The sequence below is a fragment of the Mauremys reevesii genome, linkage group 2 (genome assembly GCF_016161935.1).
Source record: "Mauremys reevesii isolate NIE-2019 linkage group 2, ASM1616193v1, whole genome shotgun sequence".
In the NCBI taxonomy this organism is placed as follows: Eukaryota; Metazoa; Chordata; order Testudines; family Geoemydidae; genus Mauremys; species Mauremys reevesii.
The window spans coordinates 207,797,435-207,810,912 of NC_052624.1; the positions used below are offsets into that span (position 1 = coordinate 207,797,435).

Below are 13,478 nucleotides of genomic sequence, written 5' to 3' on the forward strand. Positions count from 1 at the left end.
TTTGTAAATGTTGAGGTGACCTGAAAAGGTTAAAATACTTTCCCCCGATCCTGTATATAACTGAATAAACATCACCCTTTAACGCCTTAAAATTTGAGGAGGGCTCATTTGATACTGCATATTTATTTAAATAGATTTTGTAATAGGTAATAAGTTTAGGCTTTAACATAGGATATCATAATTTAAAATTGAAAAAGATTTATTTTTAAAAAGAAAAATATATCTAAATCTATTTTTATTTAAAAAATCATCAATATTTATCCATCCTGGTAGGGCACCTAACACGGCGCGGCCGCTAGCCGCTACTGGAATAGTAAAGGTGCTATTACTTTGTGTCTCCAGGTATTACCAGAGAAGCGAAGTTTGAAACTGGTAAAAAATCAGAATATCAATGTAAACTGGTACATGTATTGCCCGGAGAGTTCTGTCATTCTACTGTCGACTACAGTCCTCGGCAATGTTCTCCAGCCATTCTATTTCAAGGTAAGGGACACATTCCCAATCTTGAATTTTGTTTGATACATTGGGTTTTTCAGGTGACTGTCCCCTCCCCCTTTCCTCCTCCCTTCATCCCCCATTGGTCTTTTCTATTTTTAGTTTCCTCCTAGATGTGTAATGGGTCCAGTCCCTCATACAAAACAAAAACGCAGACAAAATGAAAACCTACATGCCAGTCTCTCTCTATGAGTAGAGAAGGAAAAGATTTCTATTTGTAAATACTTGGGAGACACTCTAACACTAGATAGATCTGCCTTCATGGGGAGGTGAGTCAAGATGATGCTGGATAGCTGACATTAGAGGAATAATGCAGCAAAAGCAAAATCCATGATACATACATTTTGGTGGCCCAGTGACTTGGTAAAGGATTATCTTTCCAGAAATTACCCTTTCAGTAAAATACATTTAAACACAACTCTAAAATCCAACCCCAGTAGCAACTGTAGTAGCCTAAACCTTCAGTTTCTGCAGAAGGTGATCTTTCATTGAAAGGAAAAACTAAGTTTCTAGTACTCTTGCTTGTAACTGTAACCTTCCAAATGTGAATGAATACATTGTTCTCTTCTTGAGCCTGCGGAGACAACTGCGTAGTTGTTCCCAAGCATCACTAATGGTACTGAAAAGATTTGTGTTAGTTCTGCAGCTGGTGTTTCAAACCCTTTGGGCAGCATTTCAGTCTGACAAGAATCAGACCTGTTTCACGCTGCTGTGGCTTGAGGAAAGCTATGACTCTGAGTTCAGCAACTGGATACTGAAAATATTCCTGGGAGAGGGGGATTCCCTAGGGAGTAGAACTGCACTCCTTTCTTCCCTCCCTCCCCATCTCCAAAGAAGCAGAAGTCTTTGAGTGGGGTGAAGGGAGCACACTCCTTCCTTCCAGCTGTCAGAGGGAGGAGGTAAAATGGGGGTTTCCCATGTATCATGCCTACTGGCTCCAGTTTACTTGAAAGAAGCCCCCAAGCAGGATCCTGGGACAGCAGTGTGCCAAGAGTCTTGGCATCTTCCCAGCAGATTGTGGGGTGAAGGCATGGGCTTCTGATCAGTGTCTTGCCAAGGACCTTGCTGACTAATAGGTACCCACTGATTTTTTTCAACTTTTCAGTTAAAATGTTAATATTGTTATAACTTCCTCAAGAGACCTTTGAAGATACAAAATTTGAAATAAATTTTTCAGGAGAGATCAGTTGTGTAAAAAAAAAAAAAAAAATTCCATGATCAATGTAAGGCTTCTACCCCCACCCCAAAGAGGCTGAGTGCCTATTTGGGTGGTCAGCTCCTCTGAAAATCAGGCCATTCTGGTCTCGAATTCCAGACTCAACTGGAAATGGGTTTGACTATAGATTCTTGTATTAGTTTAATTAATCTGAAAGGGAACCCTAAGACCTCATTCACTGAAACTGGCGCAGTAGAATGTTAAAGTAATAACTCTGCTGTTCGTACAGTGCCTACCAAAACAGGGATGGGGCTACACTACAAATAGTAGTAAATAAATGCGCCTAAAAGCGCCTCTTCTTTTTGAAACAGTATCGCCTCTTTTCACAACTAGTGGGTGCCATTCATATTATCACAGGCCTTCATAGAAAGGGAAGAAGAAACTATTTCTAGATTAGACCTGACAGACTGAAACTTTTTTTTTTTTAAACAGGGAGGAACAATGTCAAAATTATCAAAGTTTGAAATTGAATTGCCTGCAGCACCCAAGTCCTCCAAACTCAGCCTTTCTGAAAGAGATATTGCTATGGCTACAATGTACGTACCACTGAATAATCGGTCTTTTCCTTCATTTAAAGGGTATTGACAGCTTTTGTAGTGGAGGTCCAGAGAGGAGGGTACAGTCCAGTGATGGTAAAATACTTGTCTGCTTTTTATCTTATGATAAAGTATTGTTAAAGTGCTTGGTACTGGACTGAACGTAAAGGAGCCTAAAGAAATCTTATAAAAAGATTGAACTGATTAGGAAGTGGATGAGTCTCTGTCACTTGAGAGATGTAAAACTAAACATTACAAAAGGCTGGTAAATGTACAATAGAGAATAATCTTGTATGGACAGAGCTGGCCTGAATGATAGATATTTGTCACCTAATTTAGATTCTGTAAGCAACCTGACTTATGTGTAACTTCATGTGAGTTGTTTTGTGAGGGGGAAGCAATGTGACCATGGCAGACTGGTCAGACACTGCAGTAATAGGATAACTTGCTGTCTTCATTGCAGAAAGGGTCTCCTAGGTGCAGTTTTTCTGCTAGTATATTCATTTATTTGAAGAATAACATTTTAATCATGTTGTTTTGTTAGATATGGGCAGCTTTATGTTCTCTATCTGAGGCATCATTCAAGGACTTCCAATAGTGCCGGAGCAGAAGTTGTCCTTTATCATTTACCAAGGTAAGTTGTGTTTTGGTTTTTATTTTTAGATATAAATGACCTTGCTGATCAATGCCTCTTATCTCTGATGTTAATGTTTTCATAGGGAAAGCTCCTGTAAGAAGATGCATATATTAAAGTTGAACAGGACAGGGAAGTTTGCATTGAATGTTGTAGATAACTTGGTGGTAGTTCATCATCAGGACACTGAGGTATGATCTGCCTACAAATTATTTATACCTTGTCTTTAAAGTTTGTGCTAGATTTTCTGGAGGCAATGGGCCTGTTCCTTCAAATACTTTTGCATGTGCTTAGTCTTTCCAAGTAAAGCTAAGGATATGTGTCAGTGTTTTCAGGATCAGGGCCCAAATTTGTAATTTACAGGGGAAAAAATCCCACTCCTATTTGTAATGCGTTAGAATGAAAATCATAATTTAGATCTATCTTCTTTTCAGTTTCTCATTTCTCTCTCTCCAAAAAAAAAAAAAAAATGTTGGGGGGGCATAAAACTGTCTGCTTCTCTCAGCCTAAAGGTTTCTATGTCTACAGCTGGAGCAAAGCTGGTTCAGCCATTGAAAGCCCTGTCTCCCTCTAATGATTAGAAACTGTATTCTAATAACTCAAATGGTTGCAGCTAGAAACTGATCTTGATTTTTAAGTCTCAAACAGATCTTAAAAAGCCACGTATGGGGAGAAAATAATAGTGTACAAAAGAACTTTTCCATCTCTCTGTTTTGGGCCGGGGGCATGTGTTTATAGGATGCAACTAAGCCAGTATAACAAATTTTATTTTGTAGTATAGTGGATGTAGAGTAATGCCTACTACTATTCAGATGGCAAAACAGTTACCATTCTAGAACCGTCATTTTCATGGTCTTGACTCTCCAAAAGATTCACCTTTTTGGAGGCAGTCTTCCTATCTCTTGCTTCAAAAGTGATGCTTATTTTTGAGGAAAATTTGAGCAAAATCTTTCTGTATATTTTTGAGTTATAGAAGAATGGCAAAACTACTTCCCTGTTGTGTTTTAATAAAACACACCTTTTCTACAAAGCTGTAGCAAAAATGGCTGAGGTTTAAAACTCCCCATGGATGTACAGGAGAAGATTATCAAAGGGCAATTAGATGGCCACCTCCTACTGAATAGGAGTTGGTGCCAAACTGCCCTTTGTGCCTTGAAAATCTCTCCCATAGTCCTCATTACACACCTTGCTTGGTTTTGGGAGGAAAAACAATTGAAGGTTGCTTGTGATGAGAAGCAAAGTGATATACTTGCCCCAGAGCCTAATAAAATCCTGTCCCTACCTTCATCATCACTGTACATTCTCACTGACAAGATCTAGAAGCTTGACTAGGCTGCTGCTGCTCTGGCAGTTGCTGGAACAATTTACATGAGAAGTTGTAAATGTCTCATTGAAACACAATTTCAGTACTGTTTAGCATAAAATGCATGCTATAAAATATACAGGATGTGCAATATGCTTAACTAATGTTCCCATTGGAGCCTTAACTACTCCCTAAATTTTTTGAGCATTAGCTATGTAATCCTAAAGTAAACCAAAAGACGTTGATACTAATGTAGGTTTTTTAATTACTTCATAGTATTTGACTGAAGTAGAGAGAATGAGTCTTTTAAGGCAGTGTTTTTCAAAGTTTAGGTCGCGACCCAGTTCTGGGTCACGGCATGTAAGGCACTGGGTTGTTTTGCTCCGCACCCATGGACGCTATCAGCTCTGGTCAGCACCGCCGACCGGGATGTTAAAAGTCCTGTCGGCGGTGCTGCCCAGCTAAGGCAAGCTAGTGCCTACCTGTTACGACACCGCGCTGTGCCATGGAAGGGGCCAGCAGCAGGTCCAGCTTTTAGGCATGGGGGCCATGGGGCTCCGCGCACTGCCTGAGCAGTGGCTCCACATTCCCATTGGCTGGTGGGGCGGTGCCCGCGGGCGAGAGCTGCATGGAGTCACTTGCACGCCTCCACCTACGAGCCAGACCTGCTGCTGGCTGCTTCCGGGGCACAGCGTGGTCTGCGGTGCCAGGACAGATGGAAATCCTGCCTCTGCACCCCGGCTGTGCCGCTGACCAGGAGCTGCCGGAGGTAAGCCCGTGTCCCAATCCCCTGCCCCAGCTCTGAGCCCTCCCCCCCAGCCCAGAACCCCTTCCTGCACCCCAAACCCCTCCTCTCCAGCCCCACCCCAGAGCCTGCACCCCCAGAGCCCTGACCCCCTTCCGCACCCAACCTCCTGCCCCAGCCCAGAGCCCCCTCCCACGCCCCAACCCCCTCATCCCCAGCTCCACTGGATTGCGGGCATCAACAATTTTCTTCAACTGGGTCCTCAGAAAAAAAGTTTGAAAACCACTGTTCTAAGGCATCTGCAAAAGGGGCCTGAGTTAAGGTTGAGCATTAAATTCTTAACATTGGGAACTTCCTGGCACTTGAGTGTCTGACTTCCCAACCTTAATGTTGCATTGAGGCTAACTTTTAATAACATAGTGCCCCAGTCCTGCAAAAACTCCTAGGCAAATGTTTAATCTTATGCACATATAGTCCCCTTGAAAGCAGAGGTCTTGCAAGATTGGAGCCTCAATAGTTAATCTGTCTGTGATGAAGGACTGCATAGATGGTGGCTAGATCTTTACTTGCACAAAAGGCTTTTGTCTCCTAAATGAACTCCTTCCAGGCAGCTTAAGAGTTTGGATAATATGCCCCGTTAGTAGATGTTGCAGAGCAGGGGTTTTAATTGTAGTTTTAGTGCTGTATGTTAATTTAACATTTTGTACAATATGTTTATTCTCCAGTACTAGCTGGGTCAAGCAGCAAGTGCTCGTGTATACATGCAGAAGACAGACAGTACACAATGTGAATAGGTTACATGCCATTAATTTTAAATTTGCCATGGAGTCCCTGTAATGCAAAGTGTGAGATCTCTCTAATAACAGGTCTCCCACAGAGAACACACTGTACTTGTGGCAAAATCACACCATCTGTGTTTTTTAGCTAATATTAACAAAATTCAAACCTGGCTTTAAAGTTTGTGGAAGTCTTGAGACATTACATGAGTCTATAATAATTTTGAGGAAAATATACTTCTGATAATTTTGAAAAACCTATAAACCAAGTGAAGTAACATGATTTATTTATTACAAGAGCAGAGGATGAAATAAATGCAAAAGCATTTGAACATGAATAACTTGAGATGTGCTCTTGTAATTGGTGAATATCTTCTCATGGACATGAAAAATGAGGGGCACTTTCTTTTCAATTTTAGACATCTGTAATATTTGATATCAAACTAAAAGGAGAATTTGATGGGACCATTACCCTTCATCAACTTGTTCTTCCAGCTCGATCGATACAGCCCTATCAGATCCCTGTGGCAGGTAAAATTTATTACATGGCACTTAAACACAGTGAACATGTTTTTCAATCCTAGGTACATATACAACCCCAATCAGCATAGTATCTAAGTGCCTCACAGGCTTCAGTGTATTTTTCCTCACAACACTGTGAGGTAGGGAAGTGCTATTATTCCCTATCTTAGGAGGTGGAGTGAGATAGGGTACAAGGCACAGAGGGTAAGTGATTTGTCCAGAGTCACTCAGGACGTCTATGGCAATGCAAGGACTTGAACCCAGTCTTCTGAGCCCCAGCTGAACGTCCTAATCACTGGATCACCCTTCCTCTCCTCTTATGCTTACACTGTGATTTAAAATGCACAAAAGTAACAATTACTCCTTAAAATAGATACTTATTCACCTACCATCGTACCTTGAGGTAAAATTTAAGTGGGGTGTGGGAGTTGTGTTCAGTGCCAGTGAAATGTTCGCATATATAAAATTAAAGTACTGACTTGTTACTTTAACAGTGTCTCTCCTACCATACAGCTGTGGTGGTGTAAAGCACACCTTTGCACTCCCCCAATTCTGGAACTGCTGTGTGTAGCAGGGTTGGTCCCTAGGCATACATTAGAGCAACCTGAGGGCTTCTGTAATTTGCTGTAGTTGCTAACAGCCTCCCGGTGCTGAAAGGATGGCAGAGGATCAACACAGCAATATCCAGGCCCCTTACACTAGCCGTGGGTGGAATAGAAACATCTACTTGCACAAATTCTGCACCACCTGAAGATCCTTCCTGCACTGGGATGCTCACCCCTGGGTCAGATACAGTAGCACCACAGTTACAATTCTACAAGCAGTGTAGCGCACAGTGGCTATGTTAGACTGGACTAGAGGCTCTTGTATATATTTTGTCTGAGATGGGATCTTCCACTTTAAAGAGTTTAATTCTGGCCTGTTCTTTTCTCTGAAGTCACAATGGAAATAGTGATTCTGGAAGATGTGATTTGTCAATTGGTGTATGTGTTTTGCGGGTATATATGTAACTACTTCACAAATAATATTGTGTAACAAACAGGATTGCTTAATTTCAGAATGTAAAAACCACTGTCCATTTTTTTGAGGAACTAAAAATACAATAATGTGTTTGCATGCAGTATCTAGCAAACTGAGCAGCATTATTTTTATTGTGTTAGGATGGGTTATGGCATGTTTTTTCTTTTTAACTGAGTTGTGGAATACTTATGTGTTGTGTTGAAATCATAACACCCACACTAATGAGTAGCTTTAAATTTGAGAAATAAGTGGGGAGGCAGAAGGAGCACAGAGCCTCTCAAGAGGCAACAAGTTCTGCAGTCAGTTAACAGTAATACGTAGCTTCTTGTTCATACAGCTACATCAAAGCAACAAGCTACTTAAGTGTATATGGTTAAAAGACTTTTTGCAACAGAAGTGGCAAGTTATGATTTCAACACAACACAAGGTGACAAAAGAAAACGTGTAACAATTCACACTTAACTAAAAACTGAGATACCGCATCTTGACAGGGAAAACAGATGGTTAATTTCTTGCATAACAAAGAATGTGTACACTAATCAGCTAATAAACCTTACCTGCTCATGGCAGCTGGAGAAATCCGTCTGTCCTGGAACTTGTTTTTCTTTGTTTCAGATGTTAACTTTTCCCTCCATGTGCAGGTCCAGCCTCCGTGACTAATCAGTCTCCTGTTCCATGTAAACTCTGTATCCTTTGGTTCTATTTTATTCTGGAACTTTGTCCAGATGTAATAGTTTCTCTATGCACCTGCAAATTTAGAGCATTTCTGCTATTAGAAATAAAGTGAAAAGGGGGAATCAAATATTTGTTCTTTCTTGCCTGTTAGACAAGTCTGTTGGTAGCTTTTTGATGAAAGAATGGAGTACTGGAATATTAGAACAAAATATTTGAAATGTAGTCCCACTCTAATGTGACTACGATAGCATTGTGGGGTTCATAGTCTCTCATTTCAGATAAGGCTTCTCTGAGAATTAAATGGTGGAATAAAGCTTTTGAAAGCAAAAGTGTGCTATAGTTGCAATACAGAATCAAAATGTGTGTTAATGTTAAGAGGTCTAGGAATGAAATTCCTTTAATGTATTCAGCTGAAATGTCATAGGGAAATGAGGAAATCATCTTGTGACTGGTTCATAAGGGATGATAAACAACAAAGGGGACAATGTTGGAGATCTGAATGAGGCTGCTTGAATTTGGTCCTAATCAGCAACTTCTGGGGGCTTATTTTATTTAAGCTAATGCTAATATGAGATGAGTGGTTTTATAAACAGATATGCTAGTATCAAAAGTAGGGCTGGTGTTTTATTTCTTAAGAATTTTCTTTAACATTTAGATTCCTCCTCCTGGATTGTCTTTCAGCCTGATATTATAATCAGCGCAAGTGAAGGTAAATTGGATGTGATAAGTTTCCCATTAATTTTTAGATTTAAGTACAGCACCTTTATCCTTCTAATTCCAGTCCCATTAGCTTTTTAATAGTCTAAATCAGTGGTTCCCAAACTTTTTTCCACCAAGGACCCTTTTGTCTTCTGCCTAAATTTTCTGGACCCCTTTCATTTGTGATATAGAAGTTTCATGTTGTTGTTCTATTGGCTATGTTTATTTAAAAATATATTTTTGCAATTAAAATAAGACTCAACAGAACCAAAAGTAAACAGTCTGCAATTATTAGAGGTTATTTATTTATTACAACCATTAAACTGTATCAAAGTAAGAATGCCCCCACCAGGGTGACCTCTCATGCACTGTGCATGCAAGAACAAAATGGCATCCTCCATGTGGCAAAAGTACTTGCTGCAGTACGCTGGCTCAAGGGATGGATCCATGGTGGAACTCCACAAGTTCAGGGATCCCACTTTGGGAACCATTGGTCTAAATGGAAGTAACCAATGTGAATCTCACTAATGGACATCAGGGTTAATGAAGCATAACTGAAGGTGATTACATGCTTGTCACTTAAGTAATGAAACTATTTTGGATACCTCTTAACAAGAGGCAGAATGGGAGAAACTAAGGCCTCGTCTACACTACAAAGTTTTGTTGGCAAAAGCTGCCGACAAAACAGGAGGTGTACACACTACAAAGCTATTTTTGGCAGCAAAACTCTGCTGCTTTGCTGACAAAACCAAACCACTTCAGTGAGAGGCATAGAGCTTTTTCTGGCAAAGTTAGTGACAAAGAATCAGTGTAGACTTGGTTGTTTGTTTTGTCTACATAAGCGTCTTCCACCAGTATCCCACAATGCCTGCTGTGGCTGCTCTGCTCACTGTTTTGATCTCTGCTGCCCTGCAAGCATGTGCCCCTCCCCTTTCAAAGCTCTGGGAAGTATCTAACAGCTGAGCATTCTGCTCTGGGAACTAACCATTAAGGAGGAATGTTCCTGTTCTGCCCTGCACTGGGAACACAGCCCTGAGTCTGCAGAGAGCGGGAAGGAGGGAAAGGGGACAGGACTGCTGTTTTGACATTCCTCAGCACAGAGAGCTCACAGCGCTGCTCCCATCAGCTCAGGAAGAACTTGAAGGGAATCTCAGAACCATAGGCAGGCAGAGCAGGCTGCTTCAGGAGAGACTGCTGTGCCGAGCAGAGCCAGGGGCTGATGGTGTGTGTCTGTCCCTCTCTCTGCCTCAGGATCCGTTGGTCAGCCTGCTGTATCCAGCACCCCAGACACACCACTCTCCTTCTTCTCCCCCTCCCCTTTCAGTTGAAGAGCAGCTGACAGTCTACTAGGATTCCCATGGAATGGTAGGATTGAGAAATCTGCATCATGTGACACTGTACCTGCCCCATGAAGCCTTCCCAAAGCACCTTGCGGCCAGTTGCACAGTGGGATAGCTACCAGAGTGTACTTCTCTCTGTGTCAATGCAACAGCTGCTAGTGTGGACATGCAACAGTGATTTTTAATTGAAGTGCTTTAATTAAAGTGGCATAACTTTTGCTGACGAAACTTTGTAGTGTAGATGAGGCCTAAGTGTAAAATAACTTGTATGGGTATGGAAGACTGTCATCTTATGACTTTTCATGTGTTAAGTCAAAACTTAAGTGGCCCTCACTAGTTGTGTAAGTAGTTTTGTTTTAGTTAATATTTTTAATAAGGCTTGATGGTTGGCTCTCTCAAATCTAGGTTATCTCTGGAATCTCGAGGTGAAACTTGAGCCTGTGGTTAACCTCTTGCCAGATAAAGGAAAGCTAATGGATTTTCTTCTCCAGAGGAAGGAATGCAAAATGGTTATCCTCTCTGTGTGTTCTCAGAGTAAGTCTTGCTCTTACTGATTGCGTGTCTCCATCTCATTCTTGGAAGCATTTTAGGTGTCTTCCTACACTGTCCTCATTCAAGTCTAGTTCTCCGTTGCCTTGAACTCAGTATCTTATTTTGTGAACTACCAGGGACTAAAATAGGGGAGCATTCTGTGTACCAGTGACTGTACCACATTCTAAATATAGTTTCTCATCAGTGATGTTGCTTATGCTGCCAACAATATCTAAGCCATGTTGCTTTTGAATATCTCCCAGGAAATCATTTCTGAGGGCTATTGTGTGTGCACATGCTTGAAAATGTAAGATGAGTCTGGTTCCTTCTTTGAACCAATTCTTGATTTCACCAAATGAAACTTCATGTCCTAGCAAAAGGCATTTGCATTCCAGTTAAGCATAGCGCTTACCATAGTCTACACTTAACGGTTATATCTAGCCATGTTGACACACCTGAATGCCATAGTTAACCTCCAGTGTAGACATGGTTACACATACAGAAAAACATCTTGTTGATGTGAAAAGTGTCTATGCTACAGGTGCTTCAGTGGCATAGGTGCAGCTGTACCGCCCATAGAGCAGACATACCCTTAGTGTAAAGGGAAACTGGAATTTAGGATGTTCATGGGTCAGTTGACCTACTCTGCTGTGGTTAAGAGCATTTCCTGAATGTAACACCTTGTAAAGAGTCTGTGGTAAAACATTACTGGAGTATATACTTCACTAGCAAGGGACAGACTATTTTATCAGTATCTTGTCTTTTATGGCTATTGTCTTTCAGTGTTAAGTGAACCAGACAGGGGAACGTTGGCTGTGATTGCCACTGTTTTTGACAAACTCAATCATGAGTATAAAAAGTACTTGGAAGCAGAGCAGAGTTATACCATGGTAAGTAATCTGCATCAGTGGCTATTTAGACAATGAATTTAAAAAAATACTAACCCTTATGGTTTTCATCACAGAGATGAAAACTGAAGTCAGTTAGCCACAGCAAGTGCATCTCCCCCCTTGCATGTGTACAGAACTTCAACTTCACAGCATCATAGCTGTTCTTCTCTTATATATACTGTTGCAGAACCATGAATTTGAATCTTCTGACTTTGGTTGAAATATTTAGAACACATCAGTTTTTTAGGTTGCACCTAACTTGAGTATTTCTAGTGGAACTATTGAGTAGCCAGCTACCACTGGGAATAACGTACACTGCACTGAAGCACCATTCTGCATTGTATTTAATATATATTATGGGCTAGCTTGTATAGAACTAAGCCCTACCAAAACTTGACTTACTGAATAAAGCTGAAGATTTTTCATTTTACAGTAAGAGTAAAAGTTAAACAGCATGTTCCCTTTCGAGCAAAGTTAGTGGTCTGATCTAAGGCTAACGTATACTAGATTACTTAGCCCTGTGTACATAAAGCCTACTCAGTACAGAATAGCTTCCTGTTAATGAGACTGTTCGTCTTCCCTCTGCCTTGTTGTAGGTGGTAGAAACAGGCCAGAGCCGAGGCAATCCCCCTCTGAAACGACCAGTCCGTACCCAAGCAGTTATTGACCAGTCTGACATGTACACGCATGTTCTGTCAGTGTTTATTGAAAAGAAGGTTAGTAAAAAAACAACTTGTACGTGTGAGTGAATCAAGTGCAAAAAACTGATAGTGCTAGACAGGGAAATTTTCCTAAGAGGAGGGTAGGGTACGTGGAACTACAGAAAGACTGGTGATACTCACTACAATTCTTCTGAAGGACACAAGCTGTCTTTGGTAACAGACTAGTTGAATATCAAAATTCAGTAACTTCTGCCAGTACTTGATGTGAGAATCTGGTGCTAATCTAAGCCATTAACCAGTATACAGGTTGCCACTTCAGGATGTTAACTACCATAATTTTTCTGCTTGCTGCATAGGAAGCGCCTCACAAGTTCACTATAGCAGTCTTGATGGAATACATTCGCTCTCTTAACCAGTTCCAGATTGCAGTTCAGGTAAAGTTCCTCAAACAGCAATAAGGGGCAGTGCGTGCTTATGCTTTTAAATCCTGTTTCCTGGAGAATGGGAGGGGGATAGTATGGGCCTTGTTACAATAGTAGAGGTGGGAGATGAGCAGTATCTCTGGGTTCTAGCTATCCGTTCAAAATACAGTCCAGATTTTCAAAAAGCAGGAAAGGAAGAATCAGCAAGCCTTGGCAGCAGCTTGGCCTTAAGGTGAAGGGTCCAGTCTCTAACCGGCTACCTGAAACTTACATCACTGTGCTTCTAAGGTTGCTTTCAGTACAATTTCAGCACCCACATACCAACCAGAAGCCTGCTGTGAAAGATAAATGAACCATCTCTATTGGCTACTAAAGCTGGCAACCTTAGTCTAATTATTTGAGCAACAGAATAAAAAATGGAAGAAACTTCATTGAGCCACACTGCTTACATTTAACTGGGAATAGGGAAAAGCTACTACTCAAACTGGAAGTCTTATGTATGCTTCTAACTAAAATCTTATTCAGTTCCACCTTCTAGAAAATCTTGAAACTCATCAAACAACTGAAGACTTGATATTGAGTCAAACTGCTTTAGAGTTTCTTTCCCTGTCTCTTGCATCCTCAGCATTATCTATATGAACTGGTCATTAAAACGCTTGTTCAGCACAACCTGTTCTACATGCTTCATCAGTTCCTGCAGTACCATGTGCTAAGTGACTCAAAGCCATTGGTATGTATGTTAATATGGATTCCGTGACAGCTGTTTTAAGATTAATTAAGGGTAATACTTTAACTTTTGAAACAGTATTATTAAAGTTGGTCTGTTACTGTTCAGGCCTGTCTGCTGTTGTCTCTCGAGAGCATTTATCCCCCTGCACATCAGTTGTCTCTGGACATGTTAAAGGTAAGAATCAATGTGTAAACAAATATGCTTCAAACATGTCACAGGTAGATAGCAGGCATGAAAACCCTACTGTATTTTACCTGATCAGACAGTATAGAGGAGAGGTGG

The 13,478-nt window shown here is 40.9% G+C and overlaps 1 protein-coding gene across 4 annotated transcripts in view; it reads left to right on the forward strand.

Moving 5' to 3' along the window:
* Positions 1-13,478, forward strand: part of RMC1 (regulator of MON1-CCZ1) — a 41,067-nt gene that overhangs the window by 13,234 nt on the left and 14,355 nt on the right. For 3 of the 4 annotated variants that reach the window (XM_039522352.1, XM_039522355.1, XM_039522354.1), the window contains exons 6-18: positions 343-483; positions 2,144-2,247; positions 2,792-2,881; positions 2,967-3,072; positions 6,125-6,236; positions 7,889-7,933; positions 8,578-8,631; positions 10,367-10,495; positions 11,276-11,382; positions 11,979-12,098; positions 12,401-12,478; positions 13,092-13,196; positions 13,302-13,370. In XM_039522352.1, coding sequence (XP_039378286.1) covers positions 343-483; positions 2,144-2,247; positions 2,792-2,881; positions 2,967-3,072; positions 6,125-6,236; positions 7,889-7,933; positions 8,578-8,631; positions 10,367-10,495; positions 11,276-11,382; positions 11,979-12,098; positions 12,401-12,478; positions 13,092-13,196; positions 13,302-13,370 — 1,260 coding nt within the window. Of the gene's footprint in view, positions 1-342; positions 484-2,143; positions 2,248-2,791; positions 2,882-2,966; positions 3,073-6,124; positions 6,237-7,888; positions 7,934-8,577; positions 8,632-10,366; positions 10,496-11,275; positions 11,383-11,978; positions 12,099-12,400; positions 12,479-12,991; positions 13,197-13,301; positions 13,371-13,478 lie in introns of those variants that run through there. The other variant, XM_039522356.1, reaches the window with a different exon arrangement.